The 26733-nt window shown below is 38.8% G+C and overlaps 1 protein-coding gene across 6 annotated transcripts in view; it reads right to left on the minus strand.

Annotated features, from left to right (window-relative positions):
- LOC122982863 (protein diaphanous homolog 3-like) overlaps nucleotides 1-26733 on the minus strand; it is a 190865-nt gene that overhangs the window by 57698 nt on the left and 106434 nt on the right. For all 6 annotated transcript variants that reach the window (XM_044352483.1, XM_044352474.1, XM_044352467.1 and 3 more), the window contains 4 exons: nucleotides 25444-25568; nucleotides 20833-20997; nucleotides 12225-12360; nucleotides 322-417 (listed from right to left, as the gene is read on the minus strand). In XM_044352483.1, coding sequence (XP_044208418.1) covers nucleotides 322-417; nucleotides 12225-12360; nucleotides 20833-20997; nucleotides 25444-25568 — 522 coding nt within the window. The remainder of the gene's footprint in view (nucleotides 1-321; nucleotides 418-12224; nucleotides 12361-20832; nucleotides 20998-25443; nucleotides 25569-26733) is intronic.

Raw genomic sequence — 26733 nt, forward strand, 5'->3', positions numbered from 1 at the left:
TACTGAGATCCAAACATAAAACATTTTCAGTAATGTTCTCTGGCATCTGGCTTAGTACTGCTAGCAAGCATTTGTACAAACAAAAAAACTAGCATATTTTGCAAGTGACTGAGAATAAAATTGAATGAAGCCAAGACATGAGAACCCAAGAATGCATTCAATTCAGTCAGCTTTTAAAAAACAAAACAAAAAAACGACTGGAATGAGTGACTGGAATTAGAGCACTGAATTATAAAATGTCCAGTCTTTCTAGTCAATACAGGTACTAAGCTGGTGTGTGTGTCTTTGTGTATAAATGTAGGTAAAGGACATGAGACTTACCCCTGGGTCTTGGCGCTCTCTTCCTGCGGTCTCTGAATGCAGCACCTGACTGTAGGGCTTCCAGCAAACTATCCATCACACCTGTCTCATCGTTCTCTGAAAAACCCAAGAAGAAAAAGAAGGAGGGGGTGTGAGGAGAAGTAAAGAAAGAAAATCAGATAAAGTGCAGTTTATTTGAGTGGTGAGGCTTGCCATACCCATTGCAACAATTTGGAACAGACAATGACAGGCCACTACATTAAACACATAACACATTCAATATTAAAACCCTTGAGCCAACATGTATACCCAATACATAATAGGACTAGCTCAAGGCAAGTTTTTGAAATATACAAGTTAGAAGTTTTTGTTGACAATCTGTTGAGAGAATGTCAACAGCTGACTAAAAAAATTACAAGATGTCAACATTATCAATAGTCACATGTAGAAGAATATGCAATACACTGTCAAACTGAAATGGTACAGCCATTCCATTTCAAAACAGGCAGCATGGTGTTTCGCAGTATTTACTGTGGAATACTCTTGACTCAAAACATCAAGCCCTTGCTTTGTAGTGGCAAGGGAATCACCCGAATGCCCATGTAGAAGGGAAAAAGCTTTGCAGATATGACATGTAAATCATGCCCTTTGGTACAGCTAAAAACCTGGCACTGACACCTGAGGCAGAATGATGGACCTGACTAGTGATTTGTAGTGAAAACAGCCTCCAGTGGATGGGAAGGAAATAGATAGCAGGTATATTGGAAAGTTCAGGGACAACACACAATGTCAATAAAAAGTTTATACTGTGGTTGTCATGCAAATGTGAATGGTGTTTTCTTTTTAACACCGCTTCTGTGTTGCCTATAAATTTTGAAGTCTTTCTCAAACACCACGCAAATGTGAAGGGATGTTTGCCACTGAACTCTGGACACTTACATTACCGCTATTCACACATTGGCATTAAACATTATGTGTTTTAACAAATACAGAAACAGCGGTGGCTTTATTACATTTGACTGCTGGCTGCTGTTTGTATGTTGTCCATCAGTCTCAATGTGTTGTTTAGTTTTGTGTATTTCATTCAAGTTTCAAAAAAGTGTTACAGTATAAGATGTTAAAGAAGAAAGAAAAATAAACAAATTTCAGGTGACTGATTCTCCATTCATGAGAGTCTAAGTATTCTCGGTGAGTGAAGCCACCCAACCCACTAGAGAGCAAGTCTGATCTGTGCAACCGCATTTCAGCAAGCAAACACAGCCTCCTGTGCCAGACAGCTGGTCTGGTCACTGATTGAAAGTCACATTGGTGTAGTCACTAGATGCTAGTTTGTTCAGTTCTATTGGCTGATGGTCCTTTCTTTTTCATATACTCTTATGTTTTACCATTGGTAAAGGATTAAATCACAAATATATTTACTGCAATTCTTATTGTATGTAATCAATTAAAAAGTACACTAAATGATTCACATTTTAAAAAGACGATATGGCAAATGGTTTTCAACAAGCACATTTTCAATTAATATACTATTTTATTTTTTGTATTTTAAAGGAACTGTAATTGAGTTGATCCAACACATGCAAAAGAGAAGCAGATGAAACTTGAACTTTACAAACAATGTCAGCAATATTGAACAATAGGATGACACTTCCTGATGAAGATAAATGTGCACCCTCATTAATATTTGGTACCTCCACAGTGAATTTTCTTCTGCGCTAGAAGCTATTGTTCCTAAAACAACGAATCTGCTCAAAGATGAAGAAAGTCGTTTGATGTAAAGATTTTGAATGCAATTGAAAAAAAAGGTGCGAAAATGATGGCTATTCTCCAGACATTTAAAATGTTCAAACGCAATTACAGTAAACTATGTGTGCTGTGCTTAAACATTTACAATAAGTCTTATTCATCAGTGTATGAAGTGCTGGAAAAGATGTTACAGCTTCATCGGCCTGATAGAAACCAAGCTGTACCATCAGCCACGGTGTGACTGCTGAGTCCCACCACTGATTTAGTGAGGGGTAAGAAGACATTGCTCTGATTAAGGCTGTGTGTGTTTTTCTCACTCTTCCCACTTTGTCTGACAATTCCCTGTGAAACAATAACACACACACACAACAAAATTCTAATTCTAAAAGAAGAAGACTTTGTGATGCTACCGGGGCCTATACTGGGTCAAAGGTCATCACACTCTAATTACCACAATGGGTTTTATTTTTGTGAAAGTGGGAACAAGCACAAATTAAAGCACTCATGAGTGTGGCAAACATGCATATTTTTGCAATTTTGCTGATGAGAGGTAAACCTACAGTACAATCCCAAAATACCACAGCATAAACTGGGAAAGGGGGCTGAAGCAGGGTAAATATATTGTTAGGAAGAGGCATATATTGTCAGCAGGTGGAGTTGGGCCAGGCTTCAATAATGACCAGCCAAGCAGACAATTTCCTAACAAGCCAGGCAGGCTAGCTAAGGGGAGAGAGCCCCAGGGTGCAAATGTACAGCATCCAAAATATGATTATATAGCACTTACATACACTGAATTACAGGCTAGCTTCCTTTATTTATCATTTACTAGCTAACACAATCCACTATAATAACTCCTTCCTTAATCGAGCTTACATATTTTGTTGCATTGGTTTCCTGTCAAGTAAGGGCTAGAGTTTGGCCAGCAAACTGCTATATGCTCATTCTTAATCAGTAATGGGAGGATGTCTCATATTGTGTAAAAATGTTTATTTAAGATTTTAAAAGTGGCAAATCATATAACAGCTTCATGCCAATGCCAAGTGATGGTTAATTTCGCTACTAATAGACCGTTCCATTGCCAGCATCACGGATTGTAACTGAATTGAGTACAGTCTATGTTTCAATGTGTAATCTGTTTTTTATATATTTATTATATATTGAAATCAGTGGTCAACTTCTGGTTATTTGTGGTTGTTTTAGAGCTTCACTATCCAGCTTGTCATTTCTGTTAGATGTCTACAAGCTCTTCTCAATCTCTGGGACTTTTTCATGAGTCATTACCCACAACTGCTACAGTCACACTTTAACATGGTGCCTGCTTACTGAACATTTCATCTTCTTTTCCTTTATGCATACCATTCAGCACCATGGTGGTTTCCCTGCAAACTTACAAAGACTGTCATTCAGCTCCACAGTACATGGTCCCCTTACAGTAAACCCTCTTCCACTCTTAAGTTCTTGTATTGAGGGCAGAGAGTGGTGGTCCCAGGGTGGTGGGCTGCGGTTGTACCAAAACCCCACGCTAAGCTGCAACTATAAACAAACACACACACACACACACAGTGGATACATCATGGCCCACCTCCTTTTCTACCTTGTCAAAAGTGTGCATTTTTTGTGCTTTTCATTTGCAACAGTTGCACTCCTCCTCTGGCTCATATGTGCCTAGTTCTTCATCATTACGCAGAGCAGAGAGGCAGCACGGATTTCTAAGCAAAACCAACGCTCCTCGACGTCCAAATTTGTCTCCACTGTTGTGGCAATTCATCACAGGCAGCGAGCTTTACACTCCACAACACACATAGACACATACACAAAAATACAGACAGTACACAGAAAACAAACAAAAAGGAGCAGATCAATCTATTGCAACCTGTAGTGTGTGCCTTCATGTGTAGTACTCCGTTTGACTCCAACCCACAAGAACATGAAACGCTATGTGTGCCTCAGGAGGCAAGGAAAAACGAAACCCACTCAGATCTCCCGCCTCAGGAATATATGGTAGCAAAAACAGTCCAATTTTACACATCAATCAGAAACAACTCAGACAGGCCGAGACAGAAAACTGCTTTATAGAATGTAGACAAGGGGTGCTTTCAGACAGCCCAACACTGAAAATCATAAAACATATTTATATACTCACACCCACGTGCTTGCAAACTTAGAGAGAGAGAGATCACAGACTTGTCACATGGCTAGTAATGGAGGAGGAACACATGGCAGAGGAATATTAGTCAAGCTAGTAGCTGTGAAATGGGTTTGAAACAGTCATTCAGCTTGTGAAAGGTGGCACTGAGGAGGATGTGGCGAGAGAACAAAGACTAGTGAGAGGAACGGGACAGTGAAGAGTGGTATCCCAGGTTTGGCAGCGGAGCTACTGATTGGTCCTTTGATGTTCACAATTCGCCTGCCTTTTTCTATTCTGCTGCATCTGGGATCGGAGCTCTCATGACAGGCGTGCAATGTGACTTTTTGCTTTAACTTCCACAAAAACTGAAGGCGCTCTCAAAAGCCAGTCTAGGCCTCACTGATGTCTATTTAAAGAATAGTAAGAGTGTCTGCCTTGTGTTCACATCTTCTTTATTGCTGCTCTACAGTAAGCTCCAAGTTCCATGTTTTAGTAGTGAAAGAAAGAAAGAAAGCAGTAACTGAGCCAAATGAGCTCTATTGTGAAGGGTCTAGCTTGACTGCCATCTTTGGGAGAAAAGAAAAAAAAAGGTGTGGATATATACTGTATTGTGTTGTTAGATGTACACACATAGATGTACAAGTGTACAGGTAAGATCAGCAAGAAGATAAGCAAAAGCAGATGAGGTGTTTACTCTACCACAAAACAAAAGAATCAACTCTAGGAGTGGAAACAAGACAAAGCTGAACTTCCACCTCTAGGAAAAGGCTATAGTTATCCCCCTGTCTGTAGTGAAACTTCAATCACCATCTATTTAATCAGAGCCTGTTCAGACTGGCGTTTTCCATTGTCTGGAATAGCAGCCTGTCAGTGTCTCGATGTCTATCCTCCATAAAGACCCGGGCTAATGTCTCCTGCCACTTCACTCAACAGGATGTGGCACTTATCATCAGGACAATGACCCGGTTGTAGCGGTGTATAGCAGAGGTGGGCCAGAGCATGGCAAGAAAAAGGGTCAACTGGGTTGGGATGGAAAAGCTAAGGAGAGAAAATGACATGCCTGAGTACAATGAATGCTGGCCAACTACTGTGTTCCCTTGGACACTTAAAAGGCAAATGGTGCAATAAGGTCAGTCAGCCACCTCTCTATTGAATACTCTCTGTTCCACTTTACTGATACTAAATATTCTCTGGATGATGAATAGAGAATGAACAACTGACATCCACGCATCATAACCTGCTAATAAATATTCTAATAGGTCACTGATGATAAGCCAGTCAGAAAGAATCAGCATCTTAGCCAAGCAGCAGACAAAATCATGTTATCAGTTAAATACATACATTAACAGATAAGCCTAATGCAAATATGTATACTATTAAAGCAGTAGTTCACAACCTGGGGGTCAGGACTCAGACATGGGTTCAGACGATGATGATAACCGTGTCAGGAAATAAGAAGAAGCATAATTCTTCTACACAGAACTGTTTAGTTTTTGAACTTTTCTGTTTGTTTGTTTTTCCTTTGTGAAATACTCTTAAAATTACTCAAAGTCAGTCAGTCTGAGAAGTGAAAGTCATTTCATTACACTGCTCACAACTTATTGACATGCACTCTATGATGACGGTTTGGAAGAAGATATTGCTTCATATTAAAGGGTCGCAAGCAGAAAAGGTTGGAACCACTGCTTTACATCAATCAGTTAAAGGCAGTATCATTGACATTTTACCATTTGTATTTTCTATGCTCTATTACAGAATGTTCTGGCAGTACAAAGTCTGGGTAAAATATATTTCAAATAGGAATGAGAATAATGATGGACAAATGACTGTAAAGCAAAGGAAAAATAAATTGGTAATCTAAGTCAGTCCAACTTGATCTCTGCACCACAACTGATGAATAAGGTCAGAAGTGCCTTTTACTACAGTGGCCAGTAACAAAGGACAAGTGGCTATTTATTATATAAGGGAAGCTATTTGGATTCAGTTGCATTTAACTGTTGAAAGCTTTTATTTGCAATTCATCTTGAATAATAGTGACCGTAAAAATATAACAGTTACATTTCTTAGGATTTTCCTTTTTCTGATATTTTTTCTGTCTGCTGGAGGTATATAGTAACTAGGCCATTATTTTTTATTAAATTAAATTAAATTAATTTAATAATTAAGTGGCTTTGTGTTGAGTCCTTCCCTTGCACACCTTACAGAACACAGACGACACGCAGTGGAGGTTATTGTTAACATAGTTGCCAACAGAAACACTGGGCACAGCAGACAGCAGTACCATTCCGATCAAACTGTTAGGTTATTATAACTGTAAAAATATGACGAGGGAAAATAATATAAAACGCAAGCTAACTAAGTGAGAACCACTATAATACTAATGGATCATATGGAGGCATTGCTTTGCCTTTCTAAGGAATATCTCATTAGAACATACAGTATACAAGTCCCCGCTTTGAAAAAATAATTTTTCATTTTCTTTCTCTCTCTCTTTCTGATGTGCCCCCTCTCACCCCCCCAATGCTTTTAGTATATTTGCATGCAGGGGTGCATCTCTAGCTGTTCCTCTATTTGACGTCTTAATAGTTCATCGCTTGTAGCCATGTAGAGAATGTTAAATAAAGCTCTGATGTGTAATTTGTCGCTCCACAAACATTCCCGCTCCTGGCCTACCCTGGGAGTTAATGCAACAGATTTGTCATACGCAAGCCAGGCACAGCTAGAGGAGGAGGAAAAAACACCTATTCAATCTGAATTTCAATCTCCATAGGGCTCTATGCAAATGGATGCAAGCTGATGCTCTCACTCTCAGAGACTACCGGAACACACAGTGCAGATGACAAAACCAGGCTGCATATCATTGTGTAGGTAGAAGCCCAGTCTGTGGCAAAAAGACAGAGGAATATAAGAAGGGTACTGTTAGAACCGTACACTTTAGGAATACACAAGAAGGCAAATCAACAACTAAACTAGCTAAAAACAAGCTAAAATCCATTTTGATCATTTCCTATAGGAAACCCTCCCCCTTCCTTCTTCTGTCTCTCATTGCTGTGCCCTTCAGCATAATGTGGATATGCAGCCTCTCTGGGGCTTTTTAGGGAATTGATGGATAATCAGATGATTACACAGAAAATCTCCATTGAGGACAATCCTCCCTGACAAACAAAGAGAAAGCTCTTTAGTTAATAAATAGGCTGAGAGACAGACTGAGCGAGAGAGAGACAGAGTGTGAGAGTGTGTGAAAGAGAGTGAGTAAATCCTGTCCTGGGTTGGCAGCACAATGCCAAATCACTATCACATATTCATTTCATCCCAACAATCTGTGTGTACGTATGTGGATGTGTGCATGAGCGCGCGTGTGTCATACATTGCCAGAAACATCACTTCTTGGGGATGTCACTGAGTTTGCCTTTAGCTTTATCTTAATTTGAGCGTATCTAAATAAATTTCAAGCTCTAGGCATATTTGTATAAGCCTTTCTGACAAAATTTGGCTTAAGTTTATTCTTATGATTTTCTTATTTCTGAACTACTTTTCTGAAATAGAAAAGTTTGCAGTGAAACACAAGTCAACACTTACAAACACAGAGGAAAGAGAAAGAAGTACAAGCTGTCAATCTGAGCGAGTTACAAAACTAAACATGCATGAGTTATTAAAATTAACATAAGGACACAAATATAAAGTGCAAATAAAGAGTATTTAAGTCGCCTTTTTATTGGTTTACAAACACAAAGTGGATTTACTGTGATATTTTTTCTCTGATATTTTTATTCCAAAGTGAAAACAAGTTGATTTACTGTAAATTAAGAATAAATATGAAACCCTAAGTTTTTGATTAAAAAAGAATTCACTTTCCCTTTCAGCTAATACTTAGAACAGGCAGCAATTACAGCTTTGATTCGCTGCAGAAAGGTCTGTATCATTTGCACACCACAATTATCCCCATTCTTTCTTATGAAATTGCTCGAGCTCTGTTAAAATGCATTGGTGAGTGAGCAACATTTTTTTAAGTCCTATCACAAAGTCTTGATTTGATTGGGGACTGGATTTAGACACTGCTATTGTTTTTTAAGCCATTCCTGGGTAGCTCTGGCTTTTTATGCTTGGGGTCATTGTCTTGCTGGAAAATAAATCCTTTCCCGAGTTGCAGTTCTAATGTAGGATTTCTCAGGATTTTGCTGTAATTATTTCACTGTCTACCTTAAGAAGCCTTCTAGGGCCAGCTGCAGTGAATCCCCATCACATTAGGCTGCCACCAAAATGCTTCATGCTGGGAATAGTGCTTTTCTGTTGAGTTGCAGTATTTGGCTTATGGCTAACATGTTCAGTATGACAACCAAAAAGATCATTTCAGTCTCATCAGACCATAAAATGGTGAATAATATTACAGGCATTGTACATCTCTCTCTCTCACACACACGCACTAGTACTTGTATTTATTTTGCATTCAAGTCAAGACATAAATAAAGAAGAATGACAACTTTTTCTGACACATAGCTATTTGGTAATATTTCAAATACCGCATTTTAGCCTATATTTGGGTTAAAGGTACTGTAGGAGCCTTCTTACCTGTGAATATGGTGACTGCTAATAACTGCAGACACAAAGCAGTACCTCATCCATGACATCCACAGATCATAATCTATAAATCAGTGGATGTTAACAAGCCCCCATAACATAAACACAACCCAAACAACACTAGCACAGTAGTGGTAATTTCATTGTTTTGCTTTAACTCGGTGGCTGTTATTTTCAGATAAACACAGCATGATAGAGGCGGAGATACACACTAAAACACAGACTAAAACACAGAACATAACCTATCTACCAGAATCTTGCTCATTAATTTAAAAAAAAGACATGACCCTGTGGTTTGGCTTAGCCCAGCACTGTAAAACTTTGGCCACTGTGGCAAACGGTGTCCAGACCAGAGTAAAGGGAAAAGGGAGATGTTTATATTATGTGCTAGCCAAGAGAGGCCTTGTTTTGGCAAGATAATATGCCCAACAGCAGAACTTTGGTCTTGATGGAACATAGTGGCTCTCTACTTGCACTCTAATGTCTACAGGAGTGCTACAGTGGTTGGCATAGACATATTAGCTATAGATGCTGGTGCAGGACTGGGACTGCCGAGCTCAACTGCTCAACTCTGCCAGCCTTGGCTTTGGCATTGAGAGTGGATCTGGAGGCTGCACTGTTGAACAAGTTCCTGGCTTCAGCCGTGCTCCAAAGGGGAAGGAAAAACAAAAACAAAAAAAAAAAAACTACTGGCTCTCAGGACAAAATGCTCTGGCATAAGGTAGGACATTGCATTCTTCATAGCTATGCCTGAATGTCCTTGGTAAATAGATTTAGCATTCTAGCTACATTTTCACTGAGGGTCACAGTAATGGACAGTGTTAGAAAATTATATACAGTACTAGTCAAAAGTTTGGACATACTTTCTCACTCAAGGGAGAGAGAACACATTCTGCAAAAGCGCATAACACCTGGTCATAATAAATAAAGTTTGCCATCTGAATCTCTACACATCTCATCATCATATGCTCATCAGTCATCGTAGAGCCTATGATGATTAATCAGTAAGTCTAATCAGTAAACCAACGATAAACCATTCAAATGCAGTTATAGAGTGAGCTTAAACTCACTGGATTAGAAAACAAATATAATTAGGGTACTTGTACAAGTAAAAAAATATATCCTTTAGACGAATGGTTCTACACACTCAATTTAGCTGCATTTTTATGAAAACCAAACAACTGAACACCAAACTTTTAACTTATATCAGTACAGGACTTGAAATGGAATGTCAATACTCAAAGGTGCAAAGGTATTAATACAAATTGTGATTGTGGACTTCATATCAAATGATTACCATTTCAACCATCTCCCTTTACGGACTGTGGCATAACACCTCTGTTCACTCAATAACTGTAATTCTGCTCACTGGGTGCATAGTGGTTACAGAGGCTGTCCTTCAACCATTTGAGCCAGGTTAAAGGTCATTTTAGCAAATCATCTATCCTGCTAAAGTGCAATTCAAAGAAACCCCACAACCTCGACACATGCTGTTCTGGTATGACTCTGTGCTCTGACCTCCCAAGAGGGGTCAAGCAAGAGGTGAGTTTCTCTACTCAGATCAATAACCAATCAATAACCATAATGTTACCTTTGCAATTCCAAGGTTGAAATCCACACAATGTTATGCATCAGATTAGTACCTTACCTTGTTTAAGTCAAAAGACTGTCTGCTAATATGGGAGGACAATACAATGCGCACATAAACTTTCTTTTTTGATGTGGATTTTAATTTTTCAAGAGATAAATAAAATAAAAATAAAAACAGGACTTACGTTTGCTTGATAAATTAAGAGTCATTGGGCCTTATTCACAAACAGTGCATACGCACAAATCTGTGCCAAACCATGCATAAAAATTTTTCAAATACGGGATTCATCAACATTTTCTTACCTAAATTTGTTCTCACTCTGCGAACAAATTTAGAATTGCCTTGGGCCATGCATACGCACAAATCATAAATGTCCCACGGCCTTAAAAAATTAAATAGTCAATATTTATTCAATGTAAACAGTATATTAGAACCACAATTATTTAAAAATTGATTGGGCCTTAATATAACATTTTAAAATTGTGAAATTGCTAATAATACACAATTAATAGCTAAAATGTTGTAATCCATAAATCATGATCATAAATGTAATGAAATTATTAATATATTAAAATTGTCCTGTTCCCACTTTTCAGCCCGACATTAACACACACACACACACACCCATTTCTCTGTAAGCAGTCACTTCTCAGTTAAGACAGATCAGAAGAGTCTGTCAGCTGTTACATGACTTGCAGCTCTCATCCTAGTCTCTCCTTGAGAGGTTTCTCATCAGTGTGTTTAATGTTTAATGAGTAAAAAAGTGTTTAAAGTCATTTTTGTGACTGCTCCTATGATCTCAGACTCAGATGCTAATAGTTGGTTGAAACTTGTTCAGATTAATTTTGATCACCCTTATCCCATTTATAAAATATAACAACAACAATAACAAACAATAACAATAACAATGAATATTATGAATTGTTCACATTTAAAAAGCATTTTGTGGAAAAATCAAACATTCAGTGTACAGTTTTAATAAACTCAGTACTGTTTTTCAATACACTGACTGTAGTTATCACTTATTGTTATTGCACCATTGGTTTTGGCCTTGATGCCGTACATTTTGGCCGCGATGGCCCAATGAATTTGTATTCATCAAAGGCCAAAGTGGCCTTGCCCTAAAAATGACTTATTCCCAGGCCTGCCTGACAGTTCAGTAGTGGCACAGGGAGGGGCGCTCTGCTTTCAGTACATCACGGCCTGTTGTGGACAGAGATGAGACACCATGCGCACCTGGCACAGCAGTAGAGATTTATTTAGATCAATTCCAGAGATCTACACATTTACCGACTTTTTATTTTGCTACGGACATACTGCGGTAGTGGTGCAACAGGTATGCAGGCTGTATACAGGATTCACAATTAGGCGCACAACAGTTGTGCCAATGATGTGCTTACCAGCCAAATCTGCCTTTTCTGGCTTCTATTTCTGAAACTATTGTTTGCATTTCACTAGCAGTGAAGTTTTTCTACATTTTTACCATCATGGCCCTCTTTGTAATGAGTGACAGCTCTCTCCACTGCTGCACCGCTCCAACAGAGCTTTCCTTATATGGGGAAATGGGGGCGTGGTAATATGCTAGTTACCGATTGCGGGCACACACCTGTCAATTTAGAATGATTCTGATTCACTAAGATACGCACGGTGGTAAGAACAAATTTGGCCGGTGCGCACGTCATGAATCCGACAGTAATTTTGTATGCGCACTTACTTTGTGCGCAAGGTAAGAACATTTTTATGCGCATATTAATGATTGAGGCCCATTGTCTTTGAATGCTCTCTTACACCATTTGACCCTAGATTGATTTTGCACACAGCAGCATGTAAAGGGGCTTAATGATGCGAGAGCTGACAGGCAAAGCAGATTGAACGGTCTACCTGCATTGACTTCCAGCAACCTCCTCTTCTTCTGCTGTCTCTCCTGCTTTTCACGCTCAGCCTTCTCCTTTGCTGCCCGTGCTCTCCTCTGTTTCTCCTCTGACTCCCTCCGCCTCAGGTTCTCCTTGAGTGCTTGCTGTGAGGGTGAGAGAGAGAGAGAAAGAAAAAAGAAAGACAGAGAAAACAAGATGGATTGCTAAGTGAGGTTAATTACAGTAGTGTAGAGCCTGTCAAAGGCAGAGGCAGCTGTCAAACCCTAAAGACATCTTTATCAGGCACCATTAAAGCCAGAAGAAGCTTCTAGGTGCTTTCACTTTGGTCTCCCCAGAGAAAAAACACCTTGAGGGACCTGAGGTACTAGAGATCCGAAACAGTGATGGCACAGTGACCCAGACACATGACCTAGAGGATGCTGGTCTATTCAAAACACATTATTTTCTGTTCTAATCTTTCCTGCACATTCAGAGAAAAACATATTTATTCCTATTTTCAGATATTATTAAAGCTTTGTTTCATTTCTTTTGTTTTTCTCTTTACAGTCAGTTATTTCATAGCCAAAAAATATCATTGCAGCATCACATAATATAAAACACAATATTAACTATGTATAAAAATGTATGTTTAAGTACGAAAATGCAAGCATCGGCCACTGTGGGTGTTTGTCTTTGTGGCTACTGTGGGAGATTTGTCCAGTCACTTAATAGCAGGGGGGTTTAATAGCAATGCTAAGTGCAATACAATTCGGTGCTGAGCTGAACACAGCTTGCTGCTGTGTGGGTGGATGTTGATGTCTACACTACTCACAGATCTAAACAAAAACACACATTTAAAACCACCTAAATTTGACAGACTGACTACATGACAGCAAAGTCAACTGCTAGATTTAATTTCAATAACAAGGCAGCCTTGCTGTACTTATTAAGACTAAACTAAGTGTTTATTTATAATACGATTATATCACAGCTTTAAAAACATTCTGATGCCTGAATCTGTTTCTTTACAGTGAGGTCTTCTCTTCACCATTTTATTATTCTGACTGGAATGACTTACATTTGAGAAAAAAATATTGCAGTATTACAATATAATAAATATTAAAATATTGTGAATATATATATATAAAGAATTCCATTGTCTTTTTAGTGTAAAACTTAGTTTGACTAAAATGATGTTCCATGAGGGAAAAGTAACTCCTTCTTCTTTTCAGGAAATGCTGTTGGTCTTTTCCAATCACAGTAGTTATCATTCATCATTTCTTTTCTGTCAAGCCTTTCTGCTCAAACAGCACAATAAAAATGTGGAAAGCCTGAATAAATGTGTGAGGATATTTTTATAAAAAACAAAAGAAAAACAATACATGCAATCATTATGAGAAAACCTTAACCTTGACTGACTTTCAGTGTCCAGTGTAACGTTTTTTTCCCTACTGGCCCACTTGGCCAGGAGATCAGAGTTTTACTTGCCTCTTGTATATTTTCATTGGCCTATAATTTTGGTGATTTCATTTTTTCATACATACAACAGTGAGGTTTCCTTAAAATCTGGTTGCTTTCCTTTAGTTATGGATGTGTAACATTTACACAAATATGAAAAATATAAAATTAGGCACATATTGGATCAGTAAATGAATGGTGTATAAATGTAGGTTTCTCCATATTTTGTGTAAAGCAGAGAGTATGGAATACACAGGGAGAAGAGAACAGAATATATTATAATAACATCTCAGCAAGTTTGAATGACCTTGATAATAAACTCTTGTGTCAAGAACTGAGACAATGCTGAGAGATCTGCAGAAATGTACTCCTTAAGATAGGAAAGCGAGAGAAAGAACATAATGGCATTTGTTTGTGTGCGCGTGTTCACTCCAAGCTCCTTCTGTCTGTTTCCGTGAGCCACCTGTCCACTACAGACATGGAGCTGAGCTGTAATGAATGAATGAAAAGGACAAAGGCAGAGGAGGAAAATGAAACAGAAACTAAGAGCGTCTGTCTCCGCAGTAGATCATCTGTTCAGTGTTTGATGGTTATTTATTTGTGCTTTAGAACGTAACCGCCATGAAACAAACAGAAAATAACGTTTTACGGGCCATCGGTTATGTCAGGCCCGGACTTTGGCTCCTTTTTGCAACCAGATACTGATCATAGTTTGCCTGCATTTCAATGACAGGGACCCAGTTACAGTCTTAGCTTCTGGGCCATTGTCCCTGCTACTAATGTATTACATTCTGATGGTGCACGAATGATTGGAGTGGAGTTTGTAGTATCACATGCCATTCACTGTTAAAATACAAGCCCTGAGACTGAAATACCTTTTGTAGAACATTCAGCAAGCAAAGAGGTCTTGGGACAGGAATGTCTTTTAACATTATTGACGTTTTTACAAGCTGTTGTTAACCGACTCCCAAACTTGTCGAAAAATGTCAGTAATTCCTTTCTGCCTTTCTGTGAAGAATAATTTTATAGGTATGGTATCTACTGTACATCAACACTGCAGGAACAGGTTCTATAATCTCTGTGCCAAAGGGTTATTAAACTCATACAATGGTGTCGATAGCTCAATAATGCCACAGCCAAGAGACAGACTGCATATGATTTAATAGAGTGCTAGCATGATTGCCATCCTGATCAATAGCCAGTCACTTAAAGCAAGGGAGTCTGGGCTTTTATCAAACACCCAACTCCTCCTCCTCCTCCTCGTCTCCGCTCCTATTGCATTATTCACACAAACCGGCTTGACAGGCAGGTCAGTGGAAGAATAGTAATGCAGAACCAACATGAATGGATGGACACAAAACACACTACATGAACTGTGTAATATATGAGGGACTACAGTGGCACAATAAAGACAGGCAGTAACTTTTTTGAGGTCCACTGACTGCCTCTTATTAAGTCTGCATACAAGTGACCATTGTTGGAAATGAAATAGTCAACTTGAATTCAAAACAATTCAGTGTAGTCAATTCGGCGTCAACAAGCCACTTTAAATAGAAAAGACGATTGACAACTTGTATAAACACTCTAAATTACTAATAGTAGGGCTGTAAGGGTATGCAATATTCTGTTTGATTCGGCTCCACCACTCTTAGCGTGTGCTTGAATCCTGCGTTCTCTATGGCTAAGAGCAGCCACATATGAGCAGTCATAAACAGTCCTGTGGTGTTTATTCAACAACTATACAATAGATGTTCCACCTCTGCACAGTCACCTTGACCTTTCCACTGGAAAAAATCTTTCATTCTTACTCATGAGGAGTGCTTACAAAAGACCACAAGGAGGTTGTAATCTGTTGGCAACTTACTTTAAACAGCATATATTCACTCACATAAAAAGACAATAGCAGCTAACAACAGTGATGAGTACCAGTCAGTGAGTTTATAGGAATTCAGAAGGGAGTATTGAAGGAGAAAAGAAGAGGGATGAGATGAATTCCAAACAACTGAAATTCACACTGAAGCTTTTCAGAGCTCTATTTTTAAATGAAACCAACTCCTCCACAAAATTAACTTTGATTTGACGGAATGACTGTCGGTTGCTCGTGGCAACCAGTGATTCACAAATGACTATATTCTTAATGGGCACCCAATCTGGTAAATTACAGGCAGAGAGATGAGGGAGAAAAAAGGGAAGAACAAGAGTTCTGACACATAATACATTTTCAATAAGGAACAATTAAGTGATCCCAGGTTACAAGCAGACAGCTGTGATGGATGCCTAATGTGAGCTTAGTCAAAACTATGACACTTCCTCCTCTCTTCGCTATCAAGCAGCTCTGTCATTAAAAAGTCAAATTCAATTACTTAAAGAGAATGTAAATATTCTTGCACTATAGCAACCAAGCAAAGCGGTCTCCACCCTTAATTCATAGTAATTTCATACAGACAGCAACCTAGTTAGTGGTTAAATCAGTTACATTTAGCCTCACAGACTGGATTATTGAAAGCATTTCACAATATGTCTCTAATTTGTAAAAGATACATGATTTGTTTGTATCTTTTATATAAAAAAACAGGGTAAATCAACAATATTCTTTGCAGGCCTGCAAGGTGAATGACAGCTTTACTATGATGTGAACAGATGAAGGCCAACAATAACACAGACTGTCTTAGGGTTTAGCTTTTTAAAGACTGTGTGGCAGATGGTTTCAATTATATGGCTATGCAAATTCGCAGAGGAACTCTGTAGAGGCAAAATGACATCTTATTTAAAACTGGACCCTTTACTACTGCCAGCAGCCTGGGAAAACAATGATTAGTCAATAACGGGTCAATACAACAAGTGGGCCTGTTTAAGAGAGGATCACTCTTAAACTTCACAAAAAGAACAGAGCAGGAAAAGAGCAGCTAAAGACCATTACTTCAAAACAACCTTGTTAAAACAAAAAATAGTATGATCACAGCCAGCGAAAAAGGACATACTGCCTTCTCACATCGCAGAACCAATTAGTACTATAAGAACAATAAAACAATAAAAGGAAGTCCTTGAGGACATTGACTGAGTTCAGTCACATGTAAAGTTCATTTCATGGACAGGTAAGGCAGGTTTCATTTGTATCTGAATTCTTGAAATCTGAATTCAATACTGTAGACAATAATTAATATAATACTGAAACATAATGAGAACTGAAGGGACATAGATTTAGGATAGTGAAGAAGAGTCCGGAAATAGAAAAAGATGAAGAGTCATGTAATTTTTGTCTTCTGACAAAGCATGCATTTTTACTGTAATATGGACCTAAAGGAGAGGGAGGGAGAGAGAGAGAGAGAGAGAGAGAGAGAGAGAGAGAGAGAGAGAGAGAGAGAGAGAGAGAGAGAGAGAGAGAGAGAGAGAGAGAGAGAGAGAGAGAGAGAGAACCAGCTCTCTGAGGAAATTGCCCTCTGCTCTCCTTCATCACTGCAGGTCTGCTTCCCCCTCCTCCTCTCCTGGATGTCTGCCATTAGACACGCTCAATTGGATTCCTGTCAGATGTGCGGCCTCGCCCTGGGTCTCCTTCCTACGGGTGACTGAGCATGTGGTATGTGTGTGTATGAGTTTGTGTGTATGTCTTTGTGTGTGAAAAAAGCTAAGCAGCTTTCCCTATAAAAAATTGCCAACACAAAATGACATACGCACACAAACAAACAGCACACATGCATTATGCGAGCGCCATACACGCGTACAGTTCAAGGCTCAGTTCGCTTCAGGCACTGGTCTAGAAACAGCACGCACCTATTAGCATGGGCCTTGGCACAGCAGGGTAAATGCTGACACAGATTTGACCGAAAGGTTACCGTGCTGAGATTTACTGTATGCCTACGTTCATTGACCTAGCCTTGGCTTCTCCAAGATATGTCTGTGTGAAGTGACCATTTGAACGAATTGCTAAAGGTGTAAGCTGCTTACACCTCGACCTATCAAAGGGTAATAAATAGCTACCTTGGGAGTTTTGACCATATAATGCTGGTCTTTATAACACTTGGCTTCTTCACCTTTTCACTGGCTGAGTCATTAACTGTTGAATGTTTGGTCAAAACAGAAATGCTCCTGCAAAACTCGAGCCTAACTCATGGAGCTAAAAGGAAATTCATATGAAATTCATGCCAACAGCAAAGATTATCATTATTAATTTGCATCAAAATTGATCTATCGGAAATATTGAGGTTTGTATCTTTCTCTCTGGGTATAATGCATATCAGAGCACAGCCGGGTTGTGGCTATTAAAGTGAGGGAAAGGATCACAGCACACATAAGTCCTGGGATCAATAACAAAGGTGAAAAAAGTAAGAAACAATGGAACATCCAAAATGGCTAAAAGCAATGCATCTAGTATTTTTTTCTGACTGCCTGTGTTTCTTCAATGCTTGTGGATACTGTGTAGGCAGTTACTTCAGTCTGAGGTTAGATGCCGCATAGAGAAGTTAGATTATCAGGATGCTTGGCAAGTGTTGGGGTGTGAATTTGACAAAAGTCATTTTTCACGAGGTGAAAAACTGTACATTGTAACTTTAAGTAAGAGTGCTACTGTGAGCTGGTCAGTATATCAACATATACTGTATATACTATACTTGCAATGCCTCACACAGCTCGTCCTTTTATTCGGTTTTACCAAAAACATGTCTGAATAGTTCACAAAACACTGATTCTCTAAAGTGTGAAAATATTTAGTTTAGTATTTGAGCATTAACTAGTTTGCAAAACCGCTTTCACTCTTTTACTACGTGTGCGTTGCTTATTGGCCTAAATACACCAAGCATGGATGTTGTGTGACACATTCACTGCAGCAGAACACGTCCATTATATTCAACTGAAGCGGCACTGCTCATCTCTATTTTTACACGGCTGGTCTTCTTTTTTTCTTTCTGTTGCCCTTCAACAGGGAAAACTACATAGAACTGTGTAAAAAAAACCGGTACAATCTGTTTGAAAATGATTGAAATAAATATCTCATTGTACCAGAGGCAGTGCAACCTTGCGTTTTTTGTTTTTTTTCATTGCACATTAAAATAAATCTATCAAATCAATGTGTATCCATGATCCTGTAGTTAAAATGATCTAGTTAATTAATTCAGTATCAGTTCATATAGCCTACGCTTCCAAACCCTGCAGAACCAACTGTATTACCACTTGGCAAAACTCAATGGCTGGCACGCAACCACACGCAACAAAGACACAGTTGGTATAGCAGGTAAAAAAAATCCTGCTCAACCTTGCCAATGTGACGCGTCGCGTCTGTGCCTTATGTATTTCAGCTATTGTAAGTGATAGCCTTGTTCATGCACTCATTAACATTAATTGATCAATTAAATTAATTGAGACATTTCAGTCAAAAGAGTTGACTGTCTGTATTTACAAGTCTTGTTCAAAAGTCTGTTTTCTCTGACTTGGTATAAAGCATTCATTGTGTACAGTAATGGAAAACATTAAAGTCAGGCACATATCATTGTCACTCAGGTGGACAGGGAAGATTTTAGGAGAAAGAGAAGGAAAGAGAGATCCAACTCAGAACCCTTGTTCTCCTTTGGATTAGGTTCATTTACCAAAGTATACGATTAAGAAACCATTAGAAATCACTAAAAAAGATTAATCTTATAAAATTGTAATTCAAGTGGGAAATAACTTTGCATTGCAGGTAGGGGTCTCATAAAAAGTTGTCTCTACTTTACCAAGTCCGAAATATAGAACAGGAATAATATAGGACCAAAAGACCACCCCCAAGGTCCCCGAAAAGCTCACAAATGTACAGACAAAACTCTGGAGTATAAGAAAATCTAAAGCACACCTAATGACACCGCAGAAAAAAGGCAAAGCAGCATGAAATCCATTTATGTGTGTGTGGTAGATGTTAAGTTGGGGGCAGGGCAGGAACTTTGTTAGGCTAATTAGCTACTATTATCTGTCGCGCCCAGTGGCTTGTGCCACTAATCCTGCTGATTAAACACAGTGGGTCTCCACAGCTCCACAGCTCACAGTAGCACCAGACTGATAAGGCCACAGAGCTCAGTGATGACATAAATGTCTGGGTAGGATTGGACTACATAGGACTGGCACTGTTCTGTGCCTTGCACTATACCACAGGACATTAATGTTAGGCTAAATAAGTTGAGGTTCTGTCTTGATACAGCCAATGAATAAAAACAATTAAAGTTTGTAAGTTTCAAAACACCTACCATTTTCTTTCAAGATTTACTGCAGCTCTTCTCAAACCCAATTCAATACTCTAGCTAACCTTTTACTTATCCTATGCTTTTTCTCTATTCAGGGCTGTTTACAACGAAAGGCAGTCCTGTACCAACAAATCTGAAAAAAAAACCAACTAACTAGAACCTGCTATCACATCAAACTGACAGCGCCTAAATCCAGTTTCTTAATTGGAGTAAAATGCTGCATAGATTTTGTTTCCATCAGTAAAATTTGTAAATACAGAAGCTGTAAAACAGGTGCATATTTCCAAATATTATTTGTTGGGAGACACATTTTTTGATCATTTTTAATCTATAAATAAAAATAATTATTGTATATGTGCTAATATGCCCAGCAAATATACTTGGAACTCCCAAAAATAGCTCATTACATGAATAACTTCGCTCTTTAAAATCTTATCAAACACATTACCGGTAAAGTAGTGTTTCTGTGGCCATCTAACATTGGGTATATTAATATTGGATGGAAAAAGCTATATCAGCCCTGACAGTAACATTGGCCAATCAGAATACATTATCATGGTTACCTGGTGTAAAACATGATTAAAGCCACATTAATGACTATCATCCTTTTTATATCTCTCTACTAAAGGAAGGAATCTCTGTATGTATGTATGTCCTTCACAAATCTGGAGAACTGTTCTGAACTGACTCCACACTTGGTGGGTGTATGGCTGGGGACCAAAGTGTTGAATGTGGTGCAATTTAGACATGCAATATGTTTAATAAACTTTGAAGGTTGCTTGCCTAGAGGGCAATTCATTCATGTTTTGAATGGGCACTGCACTAGTTTAATACAATTCCAAGTACTGCAAATCCCACTAAGGATCAATACACCACTGCCGCCCCATTCCAATCACCATATTCATCTTCTTACTATCACATAACATGCTGAGAAACCAGTCCTCTTGCTTTTCTGAAGTGCAGTATACTCACAGTGAACATGGAACGGAAGTTGCTTAGATCAGTGAACAGCTCCTCCACAGAGGTCTTCTTGGGATCGATAGCAAAGTATTCCAACACGTTCTGATAAAGTGTCTCCATGTTGCTGTGCATGATCACCAGCTTGCCATACTGCTCCCGTGCAACCTTGCTGAAGCTGTGAGGATGGTGGTCAAGGTAAACAATGCATCTATCACACAGTTTTAATTAGATGTGACTCCAAGTATCGGTATATTACATCCCTATTTTACAGAAACATAGGAAACTTAAAAGGAAAAGCAGGAGGAGTTCATGCTTGTTGCCGTAAGGATCTGAGGCTGGAAAACAAACCGTCAGTGGTAAACTGTGATGTTGCCATTAGGAGCTTTGATACTGTCAGTCAGGCTACCACTACAGTGTGTTCACGGCTATGACCCCCTGCAGCCTAAAGCATCTGTGACTCATGTCTGGCTGCTGCTGGCAAAGTGTGTTAGTGTGTGTGTGTTACATGCACTACAAATACAAATTTATATATATATATATATATATATATGTGTGTGTGTGTGTGTGTGTGTGTGTGTGTGTGTGTGTGTGTGTGTGTGTGTGTGTGTGTGTGTGTGTGTGTGTATATATGTATATATATATGTATAGACTACACCTCACTGCTACACCCAAAGTTCAAATTATTTTAACATCAACCCTGACTGCCACTGACATTTCAAAGCCCATCCACTAAACATTTATTCAGCTTGAATTTCCCTAAGGCCCTTGTATACACAACAGATAAATCATATAAGGATGTATTGGTATGGAACTGAGGTCTTGCCACTCAATCTGCACCACAGCTCAAGTGGCATATCAATTGTACAATAGACTGTTCAAATGTAAAAGTCTGTTGTGGACCAACTACATGTCCTCACACAAAACACATAACACATGCAAAACTAGCAAATAGCATTTTAAGCTTGTCTGTACAGTAGTCTGAGCCAAAATTGCGTGCCATGGAAGATTGAAGAGCATTAAGAGGTCCTCCTGGTTAAGCTAAGCCAGGCAAAGGACAGCTCTGCTGTATATGCATGGATGAAGACAAACGGTTAAAAGTTGTGTCAACATGAGCTTGAGAGGTGTCATCATCAGGACAAAGTAAGGAAGAACAGGATATCACTAAAACACAACCTGCCAGCTACCAAGGCATACTGTCAAGCAAGTATAATGTAAGTTACCACACACACAATAAGTACTTTATGTGGAAATCTAACAAGCATAAATTTGCAGTTAAAAAAATATTTCAATCATATCCAGGATAACTAGCTTTTTTTCTTTGTTTTTATTTTTTATAACCAAAAGTGTATTCTGAGCTGTCCTCACCACATGATACTATTTAGTACAGTGCTGTGGACAGTGTTTTTACTGTCTAATGCAAGTAAAGGAACAAGTTTTTGATGTATGAGAAAATGAAATCCAGGTTATATTCAGTAAACGTGCCCTTCTTTTACAAAGTCAATGTAATTTTTTGTTTAGGTCAATTAAAAAAGCGCGATCATAACTAGGAGTCCTGCTAATGACCCCAACATCCTTGTCTCATGGCAGATAAGAAGCAATGGTGTCCGTGTGTGTGTGGTATCACAAGTATGTGGGCAGCCTCTCAGGCTCCTATTGTGCACCTTCAATATAGCTCATTTGATGGACTTATTTGAGGTCTGGCCTCAGTTGAATCTGGCTGGGGAAAGGACTATCTATTCACAGCTGGGTAAATGCTGTTCAATAGGCACCGCTCCCAAATTGACTTGTCAGTAATATCTTCCCAAGGCAGGAGCTAGGGGGAAGAAGCATGACAAAAAGGCAGCGCAGATGATGGAAAGCAAGAGAGAGAGAGAAGTAGCTGAGAGCCACAGTTGACAAGTATCATGAGGTGCAAAATATCTCCTCCTCCTATTACACTTCTGCTGGCTTCTTTCCTTTTCTAGATCAAACAGTGGTCCACTGCAGCTCATTCTCAAGAATTCATGTTCACCGTTGCTTTCTTGCTGCTCCTTTACTCCTTTCTCCCCTCTATTCCATCATCAGTCTGTCTCCCATTTTTTCATTCTCCTTCTGTTTCTCTCCTGTTCTAATTTGCAAACTTTACAAGCATGGCTCACATTTAGAAGTGTAACACTAGACTAATAAGAGTAATTGTATACATTGTGGTGCATGAAGTGAAAGTGGAATTTTCAGTGTCACCACTGTGACTCTCCAGGCTTCTCATGTTTAGTTGGCGACCATCAGTTTCGCTGGTTGAAATAATGTAGTGGTTAAAGGAATTTTGGTTTAAAACATTCAAAAATTAAATAAATAAATTGAATAAATTTGAACAGCCTGTGGATTGATTTCTATGTAAAGGACTTGGGATGGTTTTGCTGTTAAAGTCTGAAGTATGTGATGTATATGCACGCTCCTGGGTGCCTTGCCTCTCTCATCCCCCAAGGGTTCAGCACTAGTTAACATTAGCTCAGAAATGGAGTCCGCTAACATCAACAAACGACCAGCACCCACCACAACACAGTCGGGTGAGCTAACATCACTGCAGAGCATGTGAAATATATTGTGACATTGTGGTCTTAGCTTGCTAATGTTAGTTCCGCTACTCACTCGTGCTGACGGAGTGCGAGCAAAAGGATGCTGACTGCAGCTCACTTAACAGCCAACGGTGTCATTAATGAGAAGGACTCCCTGATTGGTACATATTGCAACTTTAAAGCCCCTACGTCTAAGATTTTAACATGATTGTATCAAGAGGCTTATTCAGGATGAACACTGAAACATCTTTAAGAATAAAAATATATGTCTGGGAGCCTTCATAGATATAATTGAGCAATATCCATTAATTATTAATGTAGTATCCTAATTAATGAGAGACAGTTTGTAGAAAAATGGGCCATCTAAGTTAAATTCCATTATACGATCACTAGTTTGCCAATGTTGATTAAAAATGCATTTACAGTATAGCTAAAGTAAAAGTAATTTAAACCATTTGATTTACACTGCACAGATATATTTTCTGTAGATGATCTTAATTCAATAAAACCTAATGTTAAAGTGAAAACTAAGGCGTAGAAAGGTTAAGTACATAGAATGCTGGTTCAGTGTCAGATACAAATTTATTTAACACTACCTTATGATGCCCAGAACCAATTTCAGAACCAAGTTATGACCATTTATTAGGCTATCAATCAAATCTGTTGTCATTCAGCCACCTCTGCCAACAATGGTTGACCACAGATCTCCATTGAATCTTGGTGGCTGGAGAATGTGTGATGGATTCAAAGTCCAAAGAACATGTGCACATTGTGGAGTGTTGATAGGTGAGTATATAGGTGAACACGACATCAAAAGTAGCCAAAATATTTTATAAAATATTTGTTGGTGACACAGTTAAGCCATGATGAGTGTGTGTGTGTGTTTCTAGCTTAATTTGGATTTGAAAATTAGAAGCCTGACGTTCAGTGTTTAACTTGTGTTACTTTATCTACATTTCCTTTTATTCGAGTTGATTTCAATTTGATGTAGTTTTTAATTAGTATTGCTTAGATAAGACATTTTGTGCAAGGCACCTGGAATTGAAAAGCAAAGCAGTAGAAGACAGAGCTGTCAAATCCATTCTCACTGAACCTTTCTGCGTTGCACTCAAGTTCTCTGTTCCACTACAAGTTCTACTACAGCAAACCCATCACTGCCCCAGCCCCAAGGCTGTTGATCAAAACTACATGAGGGAGGCTAGGTACAGGGTGTATTATTGAACACCTGGTCTGAGACATACCTGTCAACCTAATCCAGAAGGACTGCCTCAGAGGACAGTGAATAATTAACGCTGCTGCCGATCAGATATGGACAGCTGTCATATAGCTGGGCCTGGATATCTAAAGAGGGCAGTGAAACAGTAAAGAAAAACTGCACATTTATGTGCATGTGCATTAGTTCTTTTGTTTAATTATTATAAGCTGACAATTTCTCTTGTTCTAACCTCTCTCAGTTGCACAATAATGACTGGCATAGTGAGAGAGAAAGAGACTGACAGAGAGACGAAAGAGGCTTTGTCTCTAATTCTCCCTCTCTAACCTGTCATTTCATTTTGAAGTTGCCCTCAGTGCGAAGTGCCCTTCAAAAAGCAAGCTGAGAGGTGTACTGGTACAATAACTTGACTATGGAAAGGGATGCTACTCATTACTTGTATACATCATCAATCTGACAGTGGGAAGAAAACCACATATAAAGACAAATAACAAAGGTGAGAGAACTATCCTTTTCTCCTTTTTCTCCCTTCCTTGTCTGTTTTAATAGAGTATCATACCCATTGAAATAGGGGGGTGGGGGGGTTTGGGATCCAGGTTGAAGGTGATGGGAACAAATGAATGAATGAAGTATATGTAAAAAAAAAAAATAAAGGAAATGTGTTTAATTAGGTGTTTGATCAACCAAAGACTAGAGAGTTCCTTCCCTTTAAGCCATGAAACCTGATGTTTTGCTGGCGTATGCAAATCCATAGTAATGAATGTAAACATTTCAGTTCTAGTAATACTCTTCTGACTTTTATTCTGTTTTATTCATTATAGAAAACCCACTGGTGCATGCGTGTGTAAAGGATATAGCCATTTTAGTGAAGAACATGTCGTTGGGGTCATCAGGGGAAGAGAAAGTCTCCAGGTCTCTCTCCAGCTGCAACAGCTGCCTCTCCATCTGCCTGAGGCTCTTTTCCAGATTCTCTGCAGACACTGACACACATCCACATAGATCCAGACACAAACGCACACACATTCGCAAAAGCACACAGAAACACACCCACGTGCCAAGACAATGTGAAGAAAAAAGCAGAAAGAGGACAACTCAATTACAGGTACAATCAAATGCATTATTATTTTGAGGCTGTGAAAGAATCAGAGCAAAGTAACATATAGCCTATACAGAAATTAAAAAATAACAAAGAAAATGAAAGAGAACCCAACTCAGTTGCGAAGAATGCTTATTATGGGTTCACACTGTGCCAGAAATACCATGGAATAAACAATGACTGAAGAAAAAAACATCAAGCAAAGGTACATTCAATACATAGCTTATTATTATGTCTGCCTCTTATCTGTTCATGTGTGTGTTGTGAACAATTATGATAATATAAGAATACAGTGCCCCTTACTGACGCACATAGGGGAAGCAAATGCTCACTATATTTGCTTATATATTTACAGGCTTTTCAGCAATAAAACCCCAGCCTGTAAGTATGGGGATGGCTGTTCAGGTAAAATACATCTTTCCGCACCCTTAATCCTTTGTCTTTAGTCTTACCAACAGACCAACAGGCGTACAGATCATGCGGGTGGTTGAGCAGGGGAACACTGAGCCTAACTTTCTGTTAAGTTGGTCATGGCTGACACTTTAAGCTAGTCACTGAATATAGCATATGGCTTAAATTACCCTGATTAGACCCTGCTTGACAAAAAGGTATAAGCTGCTTATTTTTAAGTAGTTTTAAATTTCCCCTTGATCCAAACACATGCTTTACGAGAAGGAAAAAAAAAAAACTTCAATGTAGCTTAGCTCTCACTAGCATAAACCTCATTTTCTGATGGGAACATGCAGTTTTGGACACACATGCAACACACACGCTTGTTCAATCAGACATCTTCGGTCAAAATATTCTGAAAGTGAGACTGAAATTGTACGATTTCTCTCACAATTATTTGGATAAACTGACCACATATTGGGAATATACATAGTTACTAAAAAAGTACTGAAACTTAATAAAATGACATATTAAGAGTCTTACAACGAAAATTTCAACAGCATTCAGCTGGCTCTGCCATTACTACCAGTGGCTCTGGACAGCACTTCTTCCTCTTCCTCTCATGTTGGACTGAAGGCAGAGTGAATGCTACAGTGACT

The sequence above is a fragment of the Thunnus albacares genome, chromosome 1 (assembly GCF_914725855.1).
Source record: "Thunnus albacares chromosome 1, fThuAlb1.1, whole genome shotgun sequence".
NCBI lineage: Eukaryota > Metazoa > Chordata > Actinopteri > Scombriformes > Scombridae > Thunnus > Thunnus albacares.